Source organism: Streptopelia decaocto (assembly GCF_964273445.1).
Source record: "Streptopelia decaocto genome assembly, chromosome: Z".
NCBI lineage: Eukaryota > Metazoa > Chordata > Aves > Columbiformes > Columbidae > Streptopelia > Streptopelia decaocto.
Window position 1 is genome coordinate 24129154 of NC_138657.1, and position 23243 is coordinate 24152396.

General features: G+C 37.9%; 1 protein-coding gene across 1 annotated transcript in view; it reads right to left on the bottom strand.

Annotated features, from left to right (window-relative positions):
• The window catches only part of PCSK5 (proprotein convertase subtilisin/kexin type 5), a 193029-nt gene that overhangs the window by 93442 nt on the left and 76344 nt on the right, over positions 1 to 23243 (bottom strand). The window contains exon 6 of the mRNA XM_082075872.1: positions 1874 to 1962. Coding sequence (XP_081931998.1) covers positions 1874 to 1962 — 89 coding nt within the window. The remainder of the gene's footprint in view (positions 1 to 1873; positions 1963 to 23243) is intronic.

Consider the following 23243-nt stretch of genomic DNA (forward strand, 5'->3'; position numbering starts at 1 on the left):
CTTGAATACATACACCTAGTGGAAGGGGAAGCTGAACATCCCTGCCTGTTACCTTGGAATTCCCTCTCACCTCTGACTTTCTGCAGATTACCTGCTGAGACTCCCAAAATCTTATATGCAAGTGCCCATGCGTTTAAAAGGCAGTACATTATCCCAAGTGAGGTTGACACACAGTTATTATTTTCCATCTTTCTTTTAATAAACAGTGTTAGTGATGGCTCTACAGAATCATAGTGCCAGAGTGGATATAATTTTTATTTCACTTAGACCAGTGACATTTCTTGTAGGCTGTTGTATTCTTAATACTAAATAAATAAATAAATAAATAATGAAAAGGTACACACATCCAGTATTTACTATGCACACTGCTGCATTCATTCTATGTCCATCTGAATCAGTTTTTACACTATATTTACAAAAGGCTGTGATTCAGCTAATATGCCTTGAGGGTTTCTAAATCATTATTATTGCACATTCCTAATGCTTAATAAATAGTAATCTATTAAGAAGCCACTGTTACTAATGGAGAAAATTTCAAGGGCTGTTGCAGGTTATGTGACTATCCAACTCATAGTTGAGATTTCTCCCAAAGCCATCTTTTATCTCTATCAGTGCACTAACTCTCCTCTGACTTTGGTATGACAAGGCAATAAATCTGATTTCATAGCTGCTGGTATACAACCAAATGCCATGTCCACATGAGACAACCTGTTCATCTGCCACAAACTTACTCACTTGGCCAGATCAGATTCTCTAAACCACTCTGACAGGGTAACTTTGTGCAGATGGGCTCTCTGCCTGAAGGGAAATTGTTTTTCTGCATCACTCTAACCTGATGCTGGATCAGGTATTGTCTATCCTCTTGATTCCAGCAGGAAAAAAGAAAGCTGACATGAGGACAACATTGTGTGCTTTGGCTAATTTGAAATGCAGCTGTGCTCACATTTGATTTGGATCAAACTCTTACTGATCCAGTAGAGAACAGATGCAGTACTATTAATTGTGGAAACATGGCCTCAACTCTGCCTGGTCATGTTTTTGAACTGTCCTTTTGTGTACGTATAGGTAAACATGTTTCTGTTTTCACAGACAGGCTCTATTTTGGGACATAAAATCAACAATTAATATGGAGTTTGAGCTATATGTCATTATATTGAAAGCAAACATACCAATCCCATGATTTAATCGAAAGTACAGGGTAAAACTTCACTCGAAACATTAAAATCTGGCACAGGCAGGCTACTGCCTAGAAGACATGTAGATGACATCTTGATAGTCATCTCCACAAGTTAAGTCAAAGGTCTTAAATGAGTAGCCATAGAATTCACAGAAACAACTTAGAACCTCTTGGCTGAATGAAAAAAAAAAAAAGTGCAATATAATCTCATATTTCAGGTAATAATTTGATCACACAGAGGGGTCAAAAGAAGATTCTTTCCAACCACAGCCAAACAACACAAAAATGTTCTATGTTTGTTGTGTTGTGTTTGGGATCAATATGCAAGGCAATATTCCTGATGTGTATATTTGCTTCTGGCTTGTTGAAGCTAAGCACTTAGAGCTCCGAATCTGGGAGAAAACTCAAATGTCCTAATTCTGGGGTTTGTGTTTTCACCAAAGGTCTTGTTTTCTATTTTTCTGTGTGTACTGAGAGGCAGCATTCCAGGGAGCACTGGAGAAGTGTCACCGCAGACAAACTCCTTCAGTACTGGTATTTAACGACCACTTTACAACTGAGATTTAGTTGTTAACACAGCTAGGTTTGTTATCCATACAAATCTCTTTCTTTTGTTGAGAAAGATCTGAATGTACCATTTAGCACAAGTGGCTCTTTGGTTACTTTTTTTTTTTGGTGGGAGATTGTTTCACATACCTCCAATCTTGGCATTAAAGGCGATTCCTACTGTGCAGTGTGAGTTGTTTGCCGTGGCTGCCACTTCTCCAGCACAACGGGTTCCATGCCTGCAGTCAGACAAACATTTTTCCAAGTAAGCACAGACTGTTGGGATTAAAGGCTTTGACGTTGCTCATCCTCAGGTGCTAAAAGCATATATACCCACAATGTCTTGCGCTACTTAAGCCTCTGTAGTAATTTATACCCATGTTAGAGTATTCCTCCGAACACATTTTACCATCATTATCACAGTCATATTAAACTCCTCATGTTAGGCTTTCTAGCTACTGGAAACACACACAGTTTGTAACAAAGACATGCAATGATGATACGTAATCTACAGCAACAGAAAAGTCTCAGATAGCAGTTCTTGTTTTTGAAACAAATCTTACGTTATAGACAGAATTTTTGTCCTGCATTCTACCACAATGACTCAGGTGGTTATAGGTATGTCTCCAAACAATCTCCAGCAGGCATAGCATGTACCATACTTTTCCATGATGAAAATGGGATTCACCAGTGCCCACAAAGGTGTTTAGATGCAAGGCCAAGACCAGCTATATGCCAGGTATGCTCAAAACTTCTGTATAAGCATGTCCTGATGATGTCTTGGGACAACCGTGCAAGCCTGCTCCCTTTCTGGGAGCAGAAAAAGCAGCTGAAGTACCCTCCACATCAGAGGTACACCCCATGCCTGCTGAGCAGTAAGGGTATAGTCTTAAGAAGCTGCTGAAGGAAAACACAAAAATTCCAGTGGTTGCTCACCCTCTTCCACACTGTGGTGCAAAGCCACAGTGGGATGCCTTGCCTAGCCCTGATCCATGTGTTCTACAGGGTGACAGTGGTCATCCATATGGTCACCATGGTGGGAAAGCTGTCCCTGCTTTTTGTGATTTTTGTCTGCCATATAGATCTCAAAGCATATTTTACACCAGTAAGTTTTGCCTTCACCCTTGTACAGTTAAGCAACTCCACTGCAGAAATGTGACGCAAGCAACAAGGAGCAAACAGTGAACTTGAGCGGGCTGCTGTGGAAAAGAGATGCCGAGTTTCAAACCAGACAGGAAAAGAGATGGGGGTTTGATGAGATATAGATAGAAAGTTAACGTAAGGCTTGGGTAGCCACAAAGAAAGAAGTTTAAAAAGTCATGGTGAAAAATAGATAACAACATGGCAAGCACTTCAGAAGAGGCTAAGTGAGGTCAGTTGTGTACACAGGTGCTCTTCTGCTGGATGTAGTTGACTGGCTGCTTACACAGACATCTGGAGAACACCAGTGTTTTTGAATTGAAAGTTGACTCCTGTGTTACAGACAAGAATCACAGTTGCTTTCTCTTGGTATAGCTTGTTTCGGGTAGAGTCACTCTTTATTTCCTTACTATCAGTGCAACTTTTTTCCCTTAAACTTTTGAGACACACTGATGAGAAACACTAAGATAAGTTGTTTGGAATGGATTACTGTAAAATGAAAACAACATCAAATAGACATAGGGAAAGAAAAGAGAGGAAACAATTAAAAAAAAAAGTGATTAATGCTAATCTGTTAGAATTTCAAGGAGATCATTAAGTTTACCAGATAAGTGAGATGTATATAATCTATGAGAAAAGTGTCATCTTTACTCAGAAAATTAAAGTGACAAGTTGGATGCTGATAAATCCTGATTCTGGATCAAGGTTTTATGATTATATGTGTATCTCAAATAATTTCCTACTTATCTCTTTACAGTTCATTATTTGGTTGCCAAACTTGATCAGAGAATCCTTCAAGACTGAATTTGAAGTTTATTTTTTGCATTAAGCCTAATTTTCAAGTGTAATTTTCTTCATTTCAAGAAAGCCTATCTAACTCTAAGTGATAAACTAATACTTACCCTACTACAGAATTATTTTGAAAAGAGACAAGTAAATAATTCAAGAATCACAGATGAAAACAAGTTTAAAAAACATCCTTTTTCTTTTTCAAGTATTTTCAAATAGTGTTCTAGCTCTGTGTCTATTTGAAGCAGTGCCTTTTAAAAATGTATTAATATTTATAGGAAAATGCCTGTCTTAAGTATTATTTACAAGACACCATGATTCCCAAACTTCCCTTCTTCTACTTATGATTTTGTCGGGTGCCACATATAAGTTTAGAGGTGTTGTCACCCACACATCAAAGCACAGATGACTGTACTCTAGAAATGTAGGTGTAGCATACTCCCATGCATCATCTCAGTGCATCGCTTATAATTTATTAATAAATCACTGCCTGCCTGGTGAAATGTATGTGGCCAAGCCACAGCTTTCCAGAGGGAAACTGCATTGGCAAGAAAACCCTCCCAGGTACCAAGTTTGGGAAGCAGTGATGGGAGGAAGGTTTTTCACTAGAGAAAGGAGGCAGACAGATACCTGTCGTGGCTTAACCACAGCTAACAATCAAAACCATGACAGCTGCTCAATCACAAACCCCCACCCCACTCCCAAATAGGGGAGAGAATCAAAAGGGAAGAGAGAAACTTGTGCATTGAGATAAAAACAATTAAATAAAATAACAAAATAATACTGATATACTACTAATAAGAACAATATATATAAAATGAGAATATGATATAAAATAAGTGATACTCAATGCAACCCCTCACGAAATCCATCCACACTGAGCAGTCAGTCCCAGGAGGAGAGCACCCTGGTCCCAAACAGCCTATCCCAGGGAGAGGGTGAGGCAGAAAAGCAAAAAGGCACAAGGCCAAAATAAAGGAACTCCTGAATGGAACTCAGCTGAAATGGAGCAGAACCTGAATGGGTCTCCCCACCCAGAAAGCCCTACTCTTCTTAAATATGAAGCATGATGCTAATGGCATGGAATATTCTTACTGATCAGCCTGGATGTCAGTCAATGCCTATCCCAACCATGCCCCTCTTCCTCACTGCCTCACCTGCAGATAGAGAGCTTAGCTCCCAGGTAATAACCAAGATAACAGCAGCTCTTACATTCTCTTTATTCCAGCTCAAAGACACTGGAAAGTTACTTGAAGAAAAACATTAGGTCTGTCCCAGGGTGCTAGCTTCTTGTTCTCAAACTAAATCCAAACAATGACTGTCCTAGGTATGAAAAAGAATATTTTCTAGCTGCATGAAGAAAATTAACTCACTTTCAGTCAAACCTGCACAAAATCACACCAGAAGAAGGGAGGCTGAATGAAGAAGAATGGCATAGCTGCCACTGTGTCAGCTACATCCACCATCAAAAGGGTTAGATTTCCACTGGATCACCAAATACACCCCGGTCAGCCCAGGAACATGTAATGCTTGTAGAGGGGAAACAGGAGGGGACAGCCATGGCAGCTGTGTCCAGGACACAGTAGGACTGAACCTCCCAGCAGCAACCCACAGTAACATGGGATTAACAGCAACATGAAACTGTACACTAAATTCCAGCTGAAGTGGACACAGCCACAGTGGTAAATGTAACTTCAGTAAGAAGTATTACAGCTGAGGAATTAAAGGACTGGTATGGAAGTATCATGACACATATTTATTGAAGTAAAACACAGTAAGAAATTTCATGCCAAATCATAAAAGAAAAAAGCATATTGTAGAGAGAATTTGGACAGTTTTACAACATATGAGTTAAATTAACTTTGATAAATATTTCACTAGTCCTCATGTATTGGAAAACCCTTCTTTTAATCATATTTTAAGTCCAGTAATTGTATAAATTTAGTTTGTAAGCAGATTTTTATGTCAAACCCTTGCTACTCTGCCAAGATTATTGTTAATTGCATTCTACATTTATAATGGAAATGACAAAATTACAAGTTGTTTTATTTATTTCTAGGTCATATGTATAAAATTGTTCTTCTTACCATCAGTTCCTCACTGTGTGAATTAATCATATCTGCAAAGCAATTTTTTAATATATTATCTTTTATGGGTCTTTTAAGTAATATTTCAATTATGCTGTGAAAAGGAAGACTTTCTAAAGAATCTGTCTATAAAATATTATGTTATTTCCACACTGCTTTTAATTTTCTCTGTCCAGATTTTTGCTTGAGGTATACAGTTTGGAAAAGACTCTGAATTCTGCAGTTAAAATTAGAAAAGACTTCTGATTAATCATTATACTAATTTCTTAACTTGATAAATAAGTATGATTAAACTGATGCCTGAAATTGATTAAGTCTGCTTTAAAGCTATGAAAATGTCTACTGAGCATGAAATCCTGAAAACTTCAAACTACAAACAGTTTATGGAGGCAGCATAACCAGTAACAAGAGGTGAAACAAGAGGCACTTTCAAGTCAGCATTTTTTGTGAATGTATATACATCAAAACACAACAAACTCCCGTCTTTGTGAGATGCTTGCACCACATACAACTTGTTTAAAAAGTTGATGCAGTCCTAGAACAAAGCATGACTGCCCTTCTACAAAGGCCTATCTTGATAAACGTAAGGGTCAATGCTTCATTTCACTGGATCCTTTGCCAGCTTATGTTGAAGGGAAATAAGTTCCCAGGCTATTAAAAGGCACTTTGAAGAGACACTCAGCTAAAAGGTTTTGCACTTGTCCTTTGTGTTAATGTCAGCGTGATATAGTATCACAGAATAGAACATGAAAGAAAGCTTGGTTATGAGACATTCTGCCTATCTACAAATGTCTCCTACCTGGAGTCTAATAGAAAGAAAAGAAATGGAAAGAAAAAAAGCTTGTGTGTTGTTGTTTGTTTGTCTTATAAGGAGACACAGGAAAAATTGCCACTCAAAGACATTTAGACTCAAAAGGCCCCCAGGTGAAAGAAATAAGATGTCACAGGCATCATGTTCCAAAAAGTTGTAGTTAAGATGCTTATAAAGTTGGCCAGCACTTTCCACCATAAAATAAGCTTTAACTGCTGTATTGAAGTTTTCAATAAGCACAGCTCTTTCAGAAACGTATTTATTTTCACTTTTGCATAGGAGAAAAAAAGAGCACAAAGAACCAAGAAAATACACAGTCAATTAAGATCAATTTTCTTCTCTTTTATAAAGAGGAAATATGTCAGTCATAAACAAAAAGTCAGTAGGGTGTCAAAGACCTACTCAGGAAAACCTTAGTAAAGATTTTTTTTTTGCCTTATAATGCCCTCACTATTATATGGAGAATTTTAAGTAAATTGTTGAAGAAATACACTTCTATTAAAAGGTGTATGTTGCTTTTTTCTTCTGCATGCATAACAGTGCTTGAGCACCTGGATGCTAAAGGTACAGTCTTTGGACGGCAAAGATACAAGAACTTTAAGAGCTACGCACTAATCTGTTACACAAAGCAACTTTTTTCAGTGAAAGGTTTTTTTCCTGAGAGAAATGGCTCAGTATTTCAGACAATAATGGAAAGAGAAAAGGTGTATGTTCTGTGATTAGCTATCACTCCTTATCCCACTAACATAATTTAAACGTAAGACATTTATCTTTTAATAATCACTCTTAATTTGTCTTTCAGAAGATGAAGAAGTGTCGAGGGTTAAGATTGTGGGGTGACAATAAAACCCTGGCAGATGTATTGTTAACCCCTCTCCCCCACCACTTCCCCCTTTTTGCCCCTCCCTCTCCCCCCTTCCCACTAAGGACAGGCGATTGGGAGGGAAAGAAAGACAGAGAGAAGAGAGTTGGAAAAATCAACAATGTTTTACTAATGCTACTAATAAGAATAGAGAAAATAATACAAAATATACAAAACCAATCTTGAAAGGCTCAGCAACTGCAGAGCTGACACCCAAAGTCCTGGATTAGACTCTGCAGCCAACCAGAGCTGGATTCAGTCTCTCACTAGGCCTCAGTTTGCAGGCACGACTAGCAAGGTCCTCTCCTAATGTCGGCCATAAGCAGAAGGGAAAAAAGCAAAGCCAAAAGGGAAAAAGGGACGAGATCCTCGTGATCTCCCACTTTTATATGAAGTATTCACGTGAATGGAATGTTATACACAGTTGGTGAGTTTCTTGGTCACCGGTTTCTCGTTGCCCCTCTCATGAGATGTCCATCCGTGCTTATCAATAAGTTTGCATTCCATTGCTAGGTTTACCAAAACATGGGTCTGGTTCTCCAGGAAAGTGCAGCTAATATGAAGGCTTTAGCTGACAGGCAAATTCACTAAAAGAGAAACTTGTTTTTAACAAAACCAGGACAAGAAGGTATAAGGCACCATGAACATCTTTAAGATAAACGTTAATTAAGCTCATGTCTGAATGTTTAGAGTAAGGAAATATTCAGAGTTAGTGAATACAGGTGCTGGTAATTTGAAAAGTCCCTGCCATGTAAATTGACTCTGCATCTCAGAGTCTCCATCTCTAACAGGTATTCTTTGAACTTCACAAACACTCACAGCATCTTGATCTTCTGGAGTTCTTTAAGTATTTCAGAACATAAAAAGCTCAGGGGACAAGAGAATTTAAAGCCCTCCAGCTTTTCATGACACTAACATTATAGTCCAGCCCACTTCGACCTGTCACTAATGAGTCTTTTCAGAATGGGAACTTAAGGAGAAAAGAGTTTCAGTGTTTCAGTGTAAGCTCATCACAAAAATCTCTGGGCATATCAGTAATTTACTTAAGTTTTCTAAGAAATACTCAGCACAGGAATTAGTTTGTAAACAAATGAAGAAAACATTGGTTAGTTTGTTTTAGTCCAGAGAAATACGTAGAGAAAAGAAGAAACTTCACATCCTTCGCAAACTCTATGCTGCACATACTGTAAGAGTGGATACTAAATCACTGTAAAAAGGTTAGAACAGATAGTCTAAAAATTTACACAATTTTATTAGGCTGTGCTTGAACAGCCTGTTTCTGATAAGCATCGACTTCCTTTCTTAGCATAATTATGCAGTAAACATATTACATATGCACAAAGACAATGCATTAAGAAAAAAAATACTTAGTTTTTATTATAAATCAGAGTAGAATCCCAGAGATGGAACCTGTAACACGAACTAAACTATGTAGTTTGTGGACATTTAAAATTCTAGCACTAAAAGAACTTTGAATGTTAAAATTATTTTCAAACTGCTATTGGAACAGGAAGAATAGAATTTTAGGTAGCCATGTTTAGCTGCAGGAAAATATCAGAGTTGGCACTAATTTTTTTGCAAAACTCTCCTTTAGTTAAATTTTCAAATGTTTTCAAAGATCTCTTATACTGGAATGTATTTGTAAACACGAACATGTGATATCTGAGAGACCACAACGTGTCACTGCTGGAGAATACATATATTTGAACAGCAATATTCAGAAATGCATTTTATAAGAAATGCACTTTTTTTGCACTCCAGAGCAATGTCTTATGTAGTGCAGAAGACGTTTTTTTTTCGAGCTGTTCATATATAAATTGTCTCTAACAATCTGGAGGATTAAAAATACTTTCCAAACTGGCAGTGAGTTGGAATGTTGTTTTAGGAACATCTGAAAAAGCAGATATAAAGTAACTGTCAGAGGTCAAAAGCATGGGCAAGGAAAACCTCAGTCTTCAGCTTCTAAAACACATCTGCTTCAGCTGAAAAATAATAAGAATGAAGATATTTCACAATGGAGAGATATTTGGATAATAACAGTGGAGAAAGAGATGACAGAGTAAGTGTGAAAAACAGGTTACACAAATCTTCAATGTGAGATATCAGGAAAAATGCCAAAGACTTGGGTGTTACATCACAGACAGGATCCTGTTTCTGGGCATCCAACAGAGTGTTGTAATGTGGTTACAGCACAGGACTGGAAGCTGTCTTGAGTCAAGGTCCCCAAGGCTAATAACTTTTTGCATGATTATGGGAAGTTACTTAAAGAATAACTTGAAAATAACTCATCTGTTTGTCACAACTAAAATCAAAGGTGACAGCACTGAAACAAACACATGGAACACTTCACATCTCAGACACACGTCTTAACAGTGTTGGTAACAGCAATGCTGCCTTGCCACTCTCTGTACATTCATTAGCTATTAGCAGTAAGCAGCTAATTTGTCACAAGTGTGAAGTTTTGACATGAGCCCGGCAAAGGACTGTGCTTCTACAATATTAATTACCATTTTACAATTTTATTTATGTGAGTGGGAAAATGAATGTGCATGCATTAAAAAAAAAAGGCCTTTTGTGTGTGTTTTCTACCAAAGGCAAAACAAACAATGAATAGAAGGTCTGAAGAGGCCCATGAAATTTGACATAGAATGAGAAATATTGGCAATATTGGCGAACATGATGAACAATATGGTAAACAATATTGGCAATAACAAAAATTGGCAAAACCAAAATTGGCAATAACATATTTAGCCAACTACATAGTTTTCAGTATTAACAATAAAAACAATTATTTTCTGATGTCTTAATATTTCTAATGCAAGGTAAAAATTCAATGCATCTTGTGGGGTTTTTTTGTGTGTGTGGTTTTTTTTTTTTGTTTTGTTGTTTTTTGTTTTTGTTTTTGTTTCTGGAGAGAAAAAGGCATTGGGGTGAAGAAATAAAGGAATTCAAAAGCCAGCAAAGTGCAAAACTTTTATCTGAGTTTTTTTTTTTGTATAGCTTCTCACATTGACTGTACAGTAACCTTCATAAGGTGGGTAATCCAATTCTTGTTCTCATTTATTAAAGCAAATCACAAGTAAAAACAATATAGTTTAGTTCCTGTGCACTGGAATTACCCTGTAAAGCAGCAACATGAAGGCCAGTATAACCTTGAAACAGTATATTGCTACCTAGATATACCTAAGACTTTTTTTTTGCTTTTGAAACTGAAGAATATGAGGCTGCTTAGACTTCAAGGCTCCCTTGCCACATAAGCAAAAAAAAAATATATATATTTTTTAACCTAATTCAGTCTGGTTGAGAGGCTGTAGAAAGGAGGTAAAGTCATAGAACGAGGAAGATGTGCTCCAAGCAATTCTGGCAATCATTTTATGCATATGAGGGTGGTTGATCCCTTTTTGTGTGCAACCTACAGAGCAGAGGAGCATACATAGTTGGGAATAACTGAATATCTATCTATACCTTTCTCATTCTTAATATGTGAGACTAGAAAGTTTTATCGTTTCACTTTTGACATACAGAAAAAAGCACAAACAAAAGCCTAACTTTGAAGCCTTTTGGAACATGGCCAACAAAATGGTAAGGGGAACTACTGCATTATACAACTTTATGTGGGAAGAAGATGGACAAAATCAGGTATGCATTTTTACACACAAAAGTTCTTGTAATTATCTTGTAAAAATGCTTAATTTAGCTGATTTTTTACACTTGTCATTAGTGGTTCAACACAACAATTAAACTATGTCTTCCCAGTCTGTAACAGCCTCAGCGAACAGAACGTAATCCTGGTACTTAGCTTGTGCAGCATCCTTACTTGCTTTACCTTGGGTGTAAACATTTTAAGACATCAGTAAATAACTCTATTTAGTTTTCATACATAAAACTATATACGTGGCTAAGTATGTTACTTGCTGATTTTGTTTGTTACATTTCATTTTATGTCACATGTTATCATGCACAGCCATGGAGGACTCGCCTCAGTTATTGCCACAGTTATAAAGAGCAGTAATATCATATGGGAATTAATGAAACATGTTTGAGTCACCAAACACTGGGCATGTTATGCTTTCATATCAATGCAACTCTGATCCTGAAAACAGAGCAATCAGATGCTGGACACAGGGAAAAGCAGAGAGAGGTGACATAAGAAAAACAAGGGACATACAGCCTTATGATTCCTTCATCTCTACCGATCTGTCTCTCAGAGGAGCACCTATGAGTTGCTGAGCCCCCAGGGTTCATGGGGGAGAGTAATACCTACGGAGCCAAAAAGCCACCCGTGGAAATGATTGCAAGACAAATCCTGAACGTGGAAGCTGCAGAGGAAATAATGTCCCTGGCAGTTCATATTCCCATGCCACAGCCAATGCACTGTTCTCTAATGTCTTAATAATACCTTATTCAAGTTTAATACTCCAAAATGATGCTGCCTCATGGCAAATAAATGTTGTCTGGATACTTACAGGCCTCAGCTGGCTAGAAAATAATCTCAGCGGGTGCCCCAGAGGCACCCTCTCTTTCTCTTTCCATCTCTTTCCACCTTCGTGCAAGAGACTTTTAGATCCTTGCAAAAGAAAATATCGCTTGTGACACAAAGGTCATCTTGTCATTTTCATAGTCGATGCACTACACAGACTTCTACTTCACAGTACAAAACCCCCAAAGCAATAAAACAAACACCCAAACTTGAAAACATCCATATGTCGTCATAAAAGGAGAATAGAAAGAAATATGTGAATCAACAGGAAACCTCACAAAATAACTAGATATTCTTCTAGATGTTTTCAGCGGATGTGTTGCTTCAACAACAACTATTTCACTTACGACCTGATTTAACTGGAAAGATGTAAAAGCAAATGTATTTAAGCAAACAAGTAAAAATCCTTGCAGCCAGGTTCTTGTACCATACTAACAATATTTTCTGTAACTTTGATTTACCCTTGTTAATTACAAAATAAAATATTTGAAGCTGACACAAGAATATTTAAGATGATACTTGGAAAACAAGTCCTTACACTAGTTCTTCTCATGCAACTATATGGATAGTTTGAGGTTTTGTTAATGGTTTTTGGAGTCTAATATTAATCCTAATTTGGGAACAAGACCTCAGACTGCAAAGGAAGTGTCACTCCCAATATTATTTTATACAAATCAGAAAGTCTTGATATGCTTTATGAATGCTTCCTATTAAGTTTGCTTAAGATGAAGGTTTATTTATTAAGTTTCATTATTGAACTGTTATCATTGTTTTTGAATGTAGGGCTATGTAAAGTAGATTTATATAATTTTCCATACTTTTTTAAAAGCTCTAAAGTAAGAACTGGAATACTGTTATAACAAGTATTTTTGGCTAGGCTATGCATTTGCTACTCCTAGGAAAATCCCCCCATACTTATCTAAGATATTAGCCTTAGAAAACATAGGCTTGAACAAAATGATCAAAGATTGCTAGAAATTTGGTGCTGAAACTTCTGCATGTACCATCTACAGTGAACATGCTTGTACTTGAGCAAGGTCACTGCATACTGGCTATGCCATGTTATCTATACAGCGGGCATAAAGAAGAGCTTTGGATGAAATGGATACAGGTGAAGTAGTCTGTCATCTGTTTTTTGAGCCAAGGAAAAAAGTGACTAACCAAAACCAGCAAATTTGCTTTCTCACCTGCTTGCATTTCGCCACCTTTTACTATATTGTCCATAATCTTTAAAAGTCATATTGTTAGCTGTAAGAAAATAAAACTATTGTCATTCTACTGAAGAGGTGTCAAGAGGTTGAACTGCAAATCTGAGACTAGGAGGAACACCTCTACTACAATAGCCACACCTTAATATTGATAACTTTCAGAATAAATATGTAAATTCTACACCCACTTATTTGCTCTGTAAGCAAATTATCATATCACACCCAAAACCAAAGCCACAAATAAAACTTCAGACTGCGATTTCTGAACATCCCTTCATAAGCTAGCAAACTGCATGTAACCCATGGAGAGGCAGGAATGTTTTGTTCCACATTAGTGCTGGCTCGTGGTAGAGGTCTGCCCTGTGAATTAAAAGACTTCACATTGCAACCTAATTATGCATGAAGAAACCAAGTGATAGAACTTATTTGGTTAATGCTTTTTATCTATTTGATCTTATAGCTGGCAAGCTGATTTCTAAGATTTTCAGGGGATCTTCATCTGCTTTGGTGATGTTTCCTATATATTTGAAGTGTCCTATATATTTGACCTCTGCAGATATCACAAATTCCTCTGATAAGTGTACCTGCTGTTTGCTACATGCAATAACTGAAATTATATGAGTTAACAGAAGTGAAGATGCCGTTCCACTTTTCTTCAACTGTTTTCTACCTGCATTTACCTACATTTCATTCAGTCACTTCCAGTGCTACAGGTGTCAGTTATGTGTTGCTTTTCAGGGACTAATGGACCAGCACTGTGACTCTGGGATCAGTAGCTCTGCAACATCTCTGCCCACATTTGGGTACTTCTCTGCAGCACAAGCCTGTCATACCAGAACATGCCAACATACGCAGAGGATAACTTATCACAGATCTTGTGGTCAACTTCACCATGAAATCAGGCTTGCAGGAATAATGCTTAAGGTGTCTGTTACCATAAAGAATCATAGAATCATAGAATGCTAGGGACTGGAAGGGACCTCGAAAGATCATCTAGTCCAATCCCCCTGCCAGAGCAGGAACACCTAGATGAGGCTACAACACCTAGATGAGACTACCCATCCAAAACTACTAGAATTATTCCTAGGAACCAGGATGTTATTAAAGGCTGGTGTATTGATCCAGGTAGGCAGCTAACCCCTACCCAGTTACTTGTTCCCTCCTTCTCACTGGGATGGGGGAGAGAATTGGAAGAGGAAATCTAAGAAAATCTTGTCAGTTGAGATAAAAACAGTGTAATAAATAAAGAGAAAAAAAGAAAAAGAAACACAAGCAATGCATAGGCAATTACTTATCACCTTTCACTTGCACATCAACACCCAGCCACTCTCCAAGCAGCAGCCTGGAGTTTGGAAAAACTGTCCCCCCAGCTTTAGTACTGAGCATGATGTTATATGGCATGGGATATCTCTTTGGTCAGTTGGGGTCAGCTGTATCCCCTTCCAGCCTCTTCTTCACTATCAGCCTCCTTGCTTAAGAGGGCAGTGTGAGAAATAGAGGCGGCCTTGATGCTGTGCAAGCACAGTTCAGCAGTAGCTAAAATGCGGGTTACCAACACTCTTTTGTTCACAAATCTAAAGGATAGGACCATATGGGCTGCTGTGGAGAAAATCAACTCTACCCCAGCCAGATCCAGAACAACCTGGTATAACTACGAAAAATAAGCCACTAAAAATAATTTATCAGGACTGCCCATATTCCTAGACAACCATGACTAAAAGCAAGTAACACTAATGCTTATGTTCTTTATCACCTTAAATTCATGGCCATGAGCCTGCTCTCTTACAGTACTTAGGTATATTATCTTCCATTCCACATCTTTTGTTTCACAAGCTTTTGTATGACAGTATATTATCAGTAACTATTTATCTTGATTTACGTTTTTCATCCTGACACAAATATATATCAGCAGAAGAGATCTCAGGTGCTTGAGCAATCTCCTTGTATTAAAAATCTCCACATTAGAGCCCCATCATTTCTGTACAATGAAAAAACAAATGAAAGAAAAAAAAAGCCTTCTCAAAAATATTTGTATTAATTCCACTGAAATCACAGCTAAGCAGAAATGAAAATATCCTACAAATACAAGAATGCACATCTAGGTTTTCATGTTTAGACCTCCTTGGCAGGAAACCAGTCAATTGGACCTTTTTAAAACAGTCTGGGAGAATGCTTTTAGGGAAAAAAGGTATTTATGCTTTCATGTAAGGAAGATAGTGACAGATGCAAGGATTCTAAGGTCATAAGGCAAAACAGTGATGAGCAGGCAGGTCAATAACACATCTTTACCCATTCTGCATACTCCATTTATAATAGCAGATGACTGCTGTGACAACATTTTAAAGAAATGAATATTTTGTAACTCTGTGTCTCCATCATATCACAGCTCAGAGACATACTGCCTACCTATTTTGAATTCTGAGTGCATTTCAATTGTACTATGCAAGACAGGTACTGTGCTAAATCCTAAATTTCATTTGATGCTGTCCTGCATTAAATGGACCTCCCATTTCTCTTCAGAGCTGTATTTCAAAGATGAATGGGGAAGCTGTTGAAATAAGTTCAAGTCCTACTCTTATTTGTGTCAATAATTGGTTTTTAATGAAACTTATGTCATTAATTTGGCAGGAGCAAGTTTTGCTCCTAATTGAAAAGGGGTTTTACTGTACGAAGGCTAATTTTCACACACTCACTACACTGCAGAAGTTAGGAGCTGTTCATCTGATATTTATGGAGTGTTATGAAGAATAGTACGGGGACATAGGTCTGGGCTGAAAGGCAAAGTAACACATTACGCTCTCTTTGGCACCCTGATGCCTCTAGCCAACAGCCTCACTATCCCATGTGTTGGAGAAGAAGCCATAGTCTCTACCTCAATTTGCTAAAATTGGGGGTTTTATGATTGTGTTGGGACTCTATAGCAACAGAAATAATTTTCAAAGCAGGTTAAACTTTTGTAGCATAGATCCCAGTGCACAATCTACATCTGTGAGAGATACCCATTGCTTCACTTCTGCATCAGAATTTCTCTACCTTGTTTGCCTTTCTTCAGGAAAAAAAAGGTAACTTCTCTTCAAGACAGCAATCTGACTTTGCTTAAAATGTCAAATGTAATAATTTGACTGTGTAACTTTAAGAAAAATTACAAAATCACAGTAATGTGAAAAAATAAAATAAGACTGCCTACAGCAATAAACCTAAACAGATCCATTTTTTTCATTTGCAAGAAAAAGCAACATCTGATAGTATTACCCTGTAAATGTCTTATAAAAGCACCTAATAATTCCATTAAGGCATTTGCTTATAGCATAACTTTGCAGAGTTCAACCATTAATAGCGTGCTATTTAGAAAAATGCTTCAATTAAAAAGCTTTTGACACTGGATTTACAATTGCTTTATCAAACTTGCAATTAGAGGTCTGCTTGTGATGCCACAAGCATTAAAGTCGGAATCAATACTATGCTTTTGGCATGTTTGTGCTGGCAGAGAAGTCTCAATGAACCACATTTTGCACTGCATTTGACTGAGCTGACTCCTGTGAAATCAGCTGGCAAAACCAATTACCACATACACAGCATGGATCCACTCTAACTTTCTCTAATACATACAATGTCTGAAAAGGTGACAACACATGGAAATGTATTTGTGCTATCAAATTATACTCAGCTGTAGACCTGTTTGTATAAGTGTATGCAATTTGAAACTGGTCTACCATTTTACTGAATCAAAACTTGCCCACTGCAGTTGTAGACTCTCTCTTCCTAAGTCCAAAACCTCAAAACACAGATGCATACTTAGAGGAAATACCAGCTCCGGGTTAAATGCCATTTGAAAAAAACCCTTTCATTTCTAACTCTCCGTGAAAAGGAATTCTAAAAATTGAATGCCACAAATACCATAACTATCAAAGTTTATATCTCTCCTATTGTTGACTTTGAATTGGAAGGGAAGATCTGACTCACTGTTATCAATTATTTACATAAAAGAACTAGAAGGAGTTGCATAATGTTTCAGAATGTCATTTTACTTGTGAGCTCATTGTCTGGTACTCCAGTAATTAGAAACAGGAAAAAGGCTTTCCTGTATTGTTGTGGTTAAATGCTTTAAGATCGTGAGAGTCTTATACATTATAAAAAGGACAAGTGCTGCTCCTTGAACACCAGCTAGGCAGTGAGAAATACTGTGCTGCAACAGATACCAAGGTAATGAAAAGGACTATTTCCTTAATCTTTGAGCAACTGGAACCCTGACTGACCTTTGTTTTTGTTTATTCCTCTATTTGACTTTTGTTGCTTTCAATGACTACTCAAAGAAATGTCTTTTGGCTCTCAAAAAATTATAACTCATACCACTTGTGGACTTCAGAGGGGATTATGTAATGCAATGTGATAATATAATCAGCAGATTACAAGAGTTTACCAAAAAGGTAATTTTGGCAGTTTTACAAAAATGTCATTAGGATATTTTCCACTATTAAAGCTGAAACCTGGATCTAAAGGCTACTGGATCAAGCCCTGTAGTCCAACAAATTTTTCATTGTCTTGTCAATATGAAATGCTCTCACAATGGACTGACCATAGAGACCAACGATGTTATGGGTGAGTCAATCAGCTTGACAAAGACCGGCTCTTCTCCAGCCCCACTAACTGTCCTCAGCTACCAGCAATTGTGGGGTCCCACTTAATTCAAACCTTCAAACCAACACTCTTTTTATTCTGAAGCCAGAAAACAGGAGAATTTCAAAATATCAACACTTATTTTGTTTTCTGTTTTACTGCAGACCTGATGTCTTCCCACAGGTTAAAAACCTATTTTAGATTGAAAGAAGAACATTATCAAATGTGGTGGGGATTCATGCTCCATGTTTCTACAATAGTTTTCTTTCAAGGAAATTTACACACATGCATCAAGACCTTCAGTCCTTCCCTGAGAGAAACAAAGGATATATGATGATTACCTCTGAGGTACAGCCCCTTGAGGGATGAGCACATTCCTTTAGTAACATCACACAGGGACTCTAAATAACAGCTAAAACAGGAAGTGAGGAAAACCATGCTAGAAATGAATCTGTACAATTACCCTACCTCAGCACAGTACAACTCTGCAAGCTGCAATGTTTACCTCCATTATTTTTACAATTTTACACTGGGACCTTTAACTATAGCAACTGGCAAGCAACACAGACTTAATATCTCATGATCTCCTTGCTACATCATGCCCCTAGGCACTTGGTTGGGTCACTGGATCATAATTAATTTGGAGGCTAGCTGATGAATCACTAACACCGCTCCTTACAAAATGTGGCAATCTCACTGTAAGCTAACATGGCCTGGACCTTGCTTCATTATTAACATCTGCTAAAATTGCAGTGCAATAGAATATGGCCACAAGGGCAGTGAGTTTAAAATCAGAATAGAACCAAAACACAATAAATCAGGATTTCAATCTCTGTCTGCAGCATCTATACCAACAACCTCTGACTGCTTCAGACGCTGGTTTTCATAAATGAATGTTTCACCAGTTCATTAAAAAAAAAACCCAAATTGAAGTTTCCTAGCAATCCTAATTTAATCCATTAAATTTGTAGTGACACTAAGACACACTAAACATCAGACATTCAGTCACTGGTACCTGAAATTAACAACACAACATTCAGTGTAAGCAGTCTATTGATCTGAAACATATATATACATAGTAAGTTAATTCTCTACTATAAATTACCTTCCTATTAAGGAAGAGTTATCTGCTCAGAGATGCTTTGCTGGCATTGGGCAGAACACTTTGCCAGATCACCAGATTCAGTGACACCATCTCTGAATCCTTCGGGTTTTAAGTCTCCAGAGGCTGGAGAAAGGATGAAAAGTCAGAAAAAGAGTAGACACAATTCAGGTCAGAGCAGATTCCCTCCAAAAAAAGCCTTTTCCTGAGACCTGATACCTTGCTCTAACTTATCTTCAGCCTCCTTTCACAGCTCAATAACTGACTTTCCCAGATCGTCCCTGTAGGTGTGATCCTTGGGATCTGCAGTTCAGTCCTGTCAGAAAGCCCTGAGAAGGTATAAGCAAAAGTAGTAGTGACTAGCCTAAAAAATTACCAAGGTCATTTTTCTTGTTGTGACTAGCCCTCAGACAGTAGAATTGTTTTTTATGCAAAAGATAAAGCACAAGATGGTGCAGCAGTGCTTCTCAGTACAGCTTATCTTCCCTTCAGTTTTGTCTGCAGAACATGATACAGCCAATTTCAAAGGAATAGCACAGGGTGCATACTGGCAATTAAAATGCATAAACTACATGGACAGGTACCCTCAATTGTGACCACTGCTTTCTATCACACTGTCGCAGTGGGAACCTTTTTCAGACGATCTTTCAAGCCAGCAACGAGAGACTTCAGGCTCCCTGTGTTTGACTGGGCACAGGTCTTCGGATATCTGTTCTAAATAGTGTCACAAGAGTCAATGAAGCTTTTTACTTTCACTTTATTGATTATCCAGGAGGCAGCAGGAGTGAATCTGCCTGTCAAAATACCTAGTATCCATACTGATTAAATGGCTCAGGACATACTATAGGTCTTCAATACAAGCAGACAGTAAAAATGAGCAGCTTGTCACTCTTGCAAGAAAATTAAGCCTTTGGCATTTTATTGAGCAACTACATTAATGTAACTGACACAGGAAAGTAATAATGAATCCAAATGGATGCCACAGGAAAAAAGTCAGTATGTCGTATTGAACAGGACTGAAATTCGTTAACTCATTATTTTTTTTGCTATTGTGAAAAAAAGATGTAAAGTTGTCCAGATATTGCAAAATTTAGACATAATTAGTTTGTGTTTCTTATGATTTTTGAACAGCAAAAAAATGTGTCCCCAAAATATTATACTTATTAAAAATAATTTAAAATGTTATCAAAATAAGTTATTTATGTAGTGGGATGCACCACTGAACAATGTTGAAGAGGCATCCAAAGAGTGACTCAGTATCTCCAAAACAGAAATGACAGCTTACTTTTACTTTTTCTTACATAAGTTTATTAAGAACTCCATTGAAGTCAGCTGGTGTTATTTAAACGAGTTTTTTTTTAAAGGTCCTCTGTTTTATAAAAGTACTTGTCATCAGAATAAGACCTAAGCTCTGAAATACAAACCAAGAAATTTCTTGTGAAACAGAAAAACTCATATTTATTTGGTCAAAATAGCAAAACATTTTAATACTATGAACATTTCTGTTTTATTTCTGAGGCTACACAATGGGTAGGGTATTACTTCAGTGATCCCATCACTATTCTATCTAAGGATCTGTGACTGATAATGACTAGTTGTTTCAGCATAGATATTTACAGGTAACAGTGGAATAACAGAAAAAGAATAAAGCAGCAGTACTCAGCAGTAAACCAAAACAAGATGCTTTGGATAGCAGGAATCAATTAATCCACAGCTGACTGCCGTCTTTAGCCTCTGAGCAAAATGAAGCTCTAGTATGGGCCTGTACCATTTACAGGCTTCGTGATTTGCTGCAAATTTGTAGAAACCAAAGTAATCTTCTGGCAGGACTCCTACATACCATAGTAGTTAAAGAAACTATCGTCCCACCCTAATTTTGACTACAAGCCTTGAAATATTAGTTAAATGTTTCTATCTCCCTGTTTTCTTTAGCTAATATAAGATTTAATGTAAGATTTCAAAAATATAATTCTGGAAAGTGCCACTTTAGTTATCTACAGTCACTTCACAAACCCCCAGTTAATTTTTTTCTCATTCATTTTTCCTCACCATAAGCCTTGGCAACAGAAAGCTTTCACTACTAATTAAAAGTGAAAAGCTAGCAAACAGACCCAGTACCCTGATGTTTCACAGCTGCGTGCAAAGCCGCCCAGAGACACCTGCCTATTTTTACAGCAATTCTTTGTACTCTTTTTCATTCCATCCCTTAAGGTTGGGTTATAAAATGAGGCAGAATAGAACAGTTCACAGAACAATGGTGCATTTGTACATCTCACCTTTACTGGAAGATACAAAGCACCATTACACAATGTTGTCCAGTTGCTATAGCAGGAAGCAGGAATCAACCAAACTGATCTTCTACATTTGAAGTCTTTGCAAAAAATGGCTTTCAGAATGTTCCCTAGTTGTGGTTACCTCAACTTCCAGGCACTACTTGAATAACTAGTGCCAAATGACCACGTATGCTGGATAATCAGAATTCCTGTCCCAATTTCTGAAGATATTTTAGACATTAAAAACATATAGAGAGGCTACTAGTAGTGATTTTCAGTACCTGTGTAGTTGTTTAATTCTTACTGAGTCCACTGGGAACTAGGGAAAGAAAGGCAACACCTCCAAGAGTTGGAGGTGCTTAGGTACCGCCTACTATGCTCAGTGTATCTGCTAATTGGAAACACTGAGCCTTTAAGCAGAAGTTAGGCTGCCAAGTAATCTTGCACTGAAAGCATGTTTCATGCATCCTCTGTGTCCAAAAGGTAACTCTACACTGACACCATACCTCCTGATAACAATGGTGAAGCTCAGTACAGCACAGCATCAACATCTGCCCTCCCACCGCCACATTGAGATGTGCAGGACCTTACAGCTTGAGCAGTGAGAGTATTCACCAGGGAGGTGTGGTATGAAAACTCAAATCCCGCAGTCCCAGGAGAGAAATGAATCAGTCCATTTTTATATCCCATATAAAACTCTAACTAGGATGAAATAGAAACCAGCTTCTCTTCTCTGGACACGCTTTGTAAGAAAGTGACAACTTCAGTACCCAGCAAAACAAAAAGATTCAGCTGTGTTTCACAGCTGGAGATATGTGACTCTTGGCAGCACCAAAGTGGGTGAATCCCTAAAAGCCCACCTAAACTGTGAGGTCCAAGTGTATCCTCACTGTGCCCCAACTTCAAGGACAGAATCACCTTCATGCAAATGGGCCAGGCTATGTCCTGGAAGTGTGTGTGGGGATGGTGGGGGGTTGGACAGCAGCAGAGAGGTAAGTGCTGTGATGCAAACTATCAGCTCAGCTGAGGAGTATTCACAGAGGGCCAGGCTGACTGACACATCTTTTCTCAAAACTCCTTGGAGGCCACTGCTGGCAACTGCCTGTCCATCACACTCAGTTTTGTGGACAACAGTCGTAGGCACTTGGGACACTGTCACACAGTCACCTTAGTTCACTGAAACTGGCACCGCCAGTTAGAGGTTCAGGCCATGCTTCCTTTTCCCCACTTGCGTCTGGTTTGCTCTCCTCTGACCTCAGGCTGAGCTGAATGAGGTACCTGCCTGACCTGGCTGAAAATGCAATTTGTTGTTGCTGTTGTTGGCAACATATTTTTCAGCGTGGTTCACTCCGCAGAGCTGCACAAAGGCTGAGGAAAGAGGGAAGGAGCAAACATGAAATAAGGAATGGGGGTGACTGCTCTTTTGTTGTGATCAAGCAGTCACAGTTTTGCTCTATCAACACTTTGTACAGGGCTGTAATATAGACAACGAGTTCAAAGCTAGACTGATGCTGAAGGGGTCAATCACACAAATTAGTTGTTGCAGCATGTTGAGTGCAATGTCTACATACTCTGGGCTGCTAACAATTTGTGATCCTATGTTCCTACTCCATTTTCAAGTAACTATAATAGCACATTTATAAACCTTGCTTGTAGTCCCGAGACCTCTCATAAGCCAAACCAAAGATTTCTCTTATTAGCCACCAGAAATTTATAGTGCATTTGCTGATTCTGACCTTTTTGCACCAGTAACAGGACACTTCTAAAATGGTGATAACAATGTCACATGTAATTCCTCAATTGTAAGAAAAATAGAAGGCCTTGAAAGAGCATTAATTGATTGTGTTTCAGTCAATGAATGTGTGTCTTGGGGATATCTCCTAACAACTTCAATGTAGTATTAATACATTCCATACTACCATCTAGCTCTGAAATCCTTGGATTATCACTAACTTCACTGAGGCAATGCAGCAAGTTGGTCTATCTGCCATTTATTCCATAACAGTGTTTCCTTTTTGCTTGGACTTAAACTAGGATGCATGTGCAGAATGTTTGCACATTTCAAAACAAAATGTTTCACTGAATTTCTCTTTTTATTTTCTCATGCTTTAGGAGATTTCTAGTGACAAAGAGGCAAATACTATTCAGTAA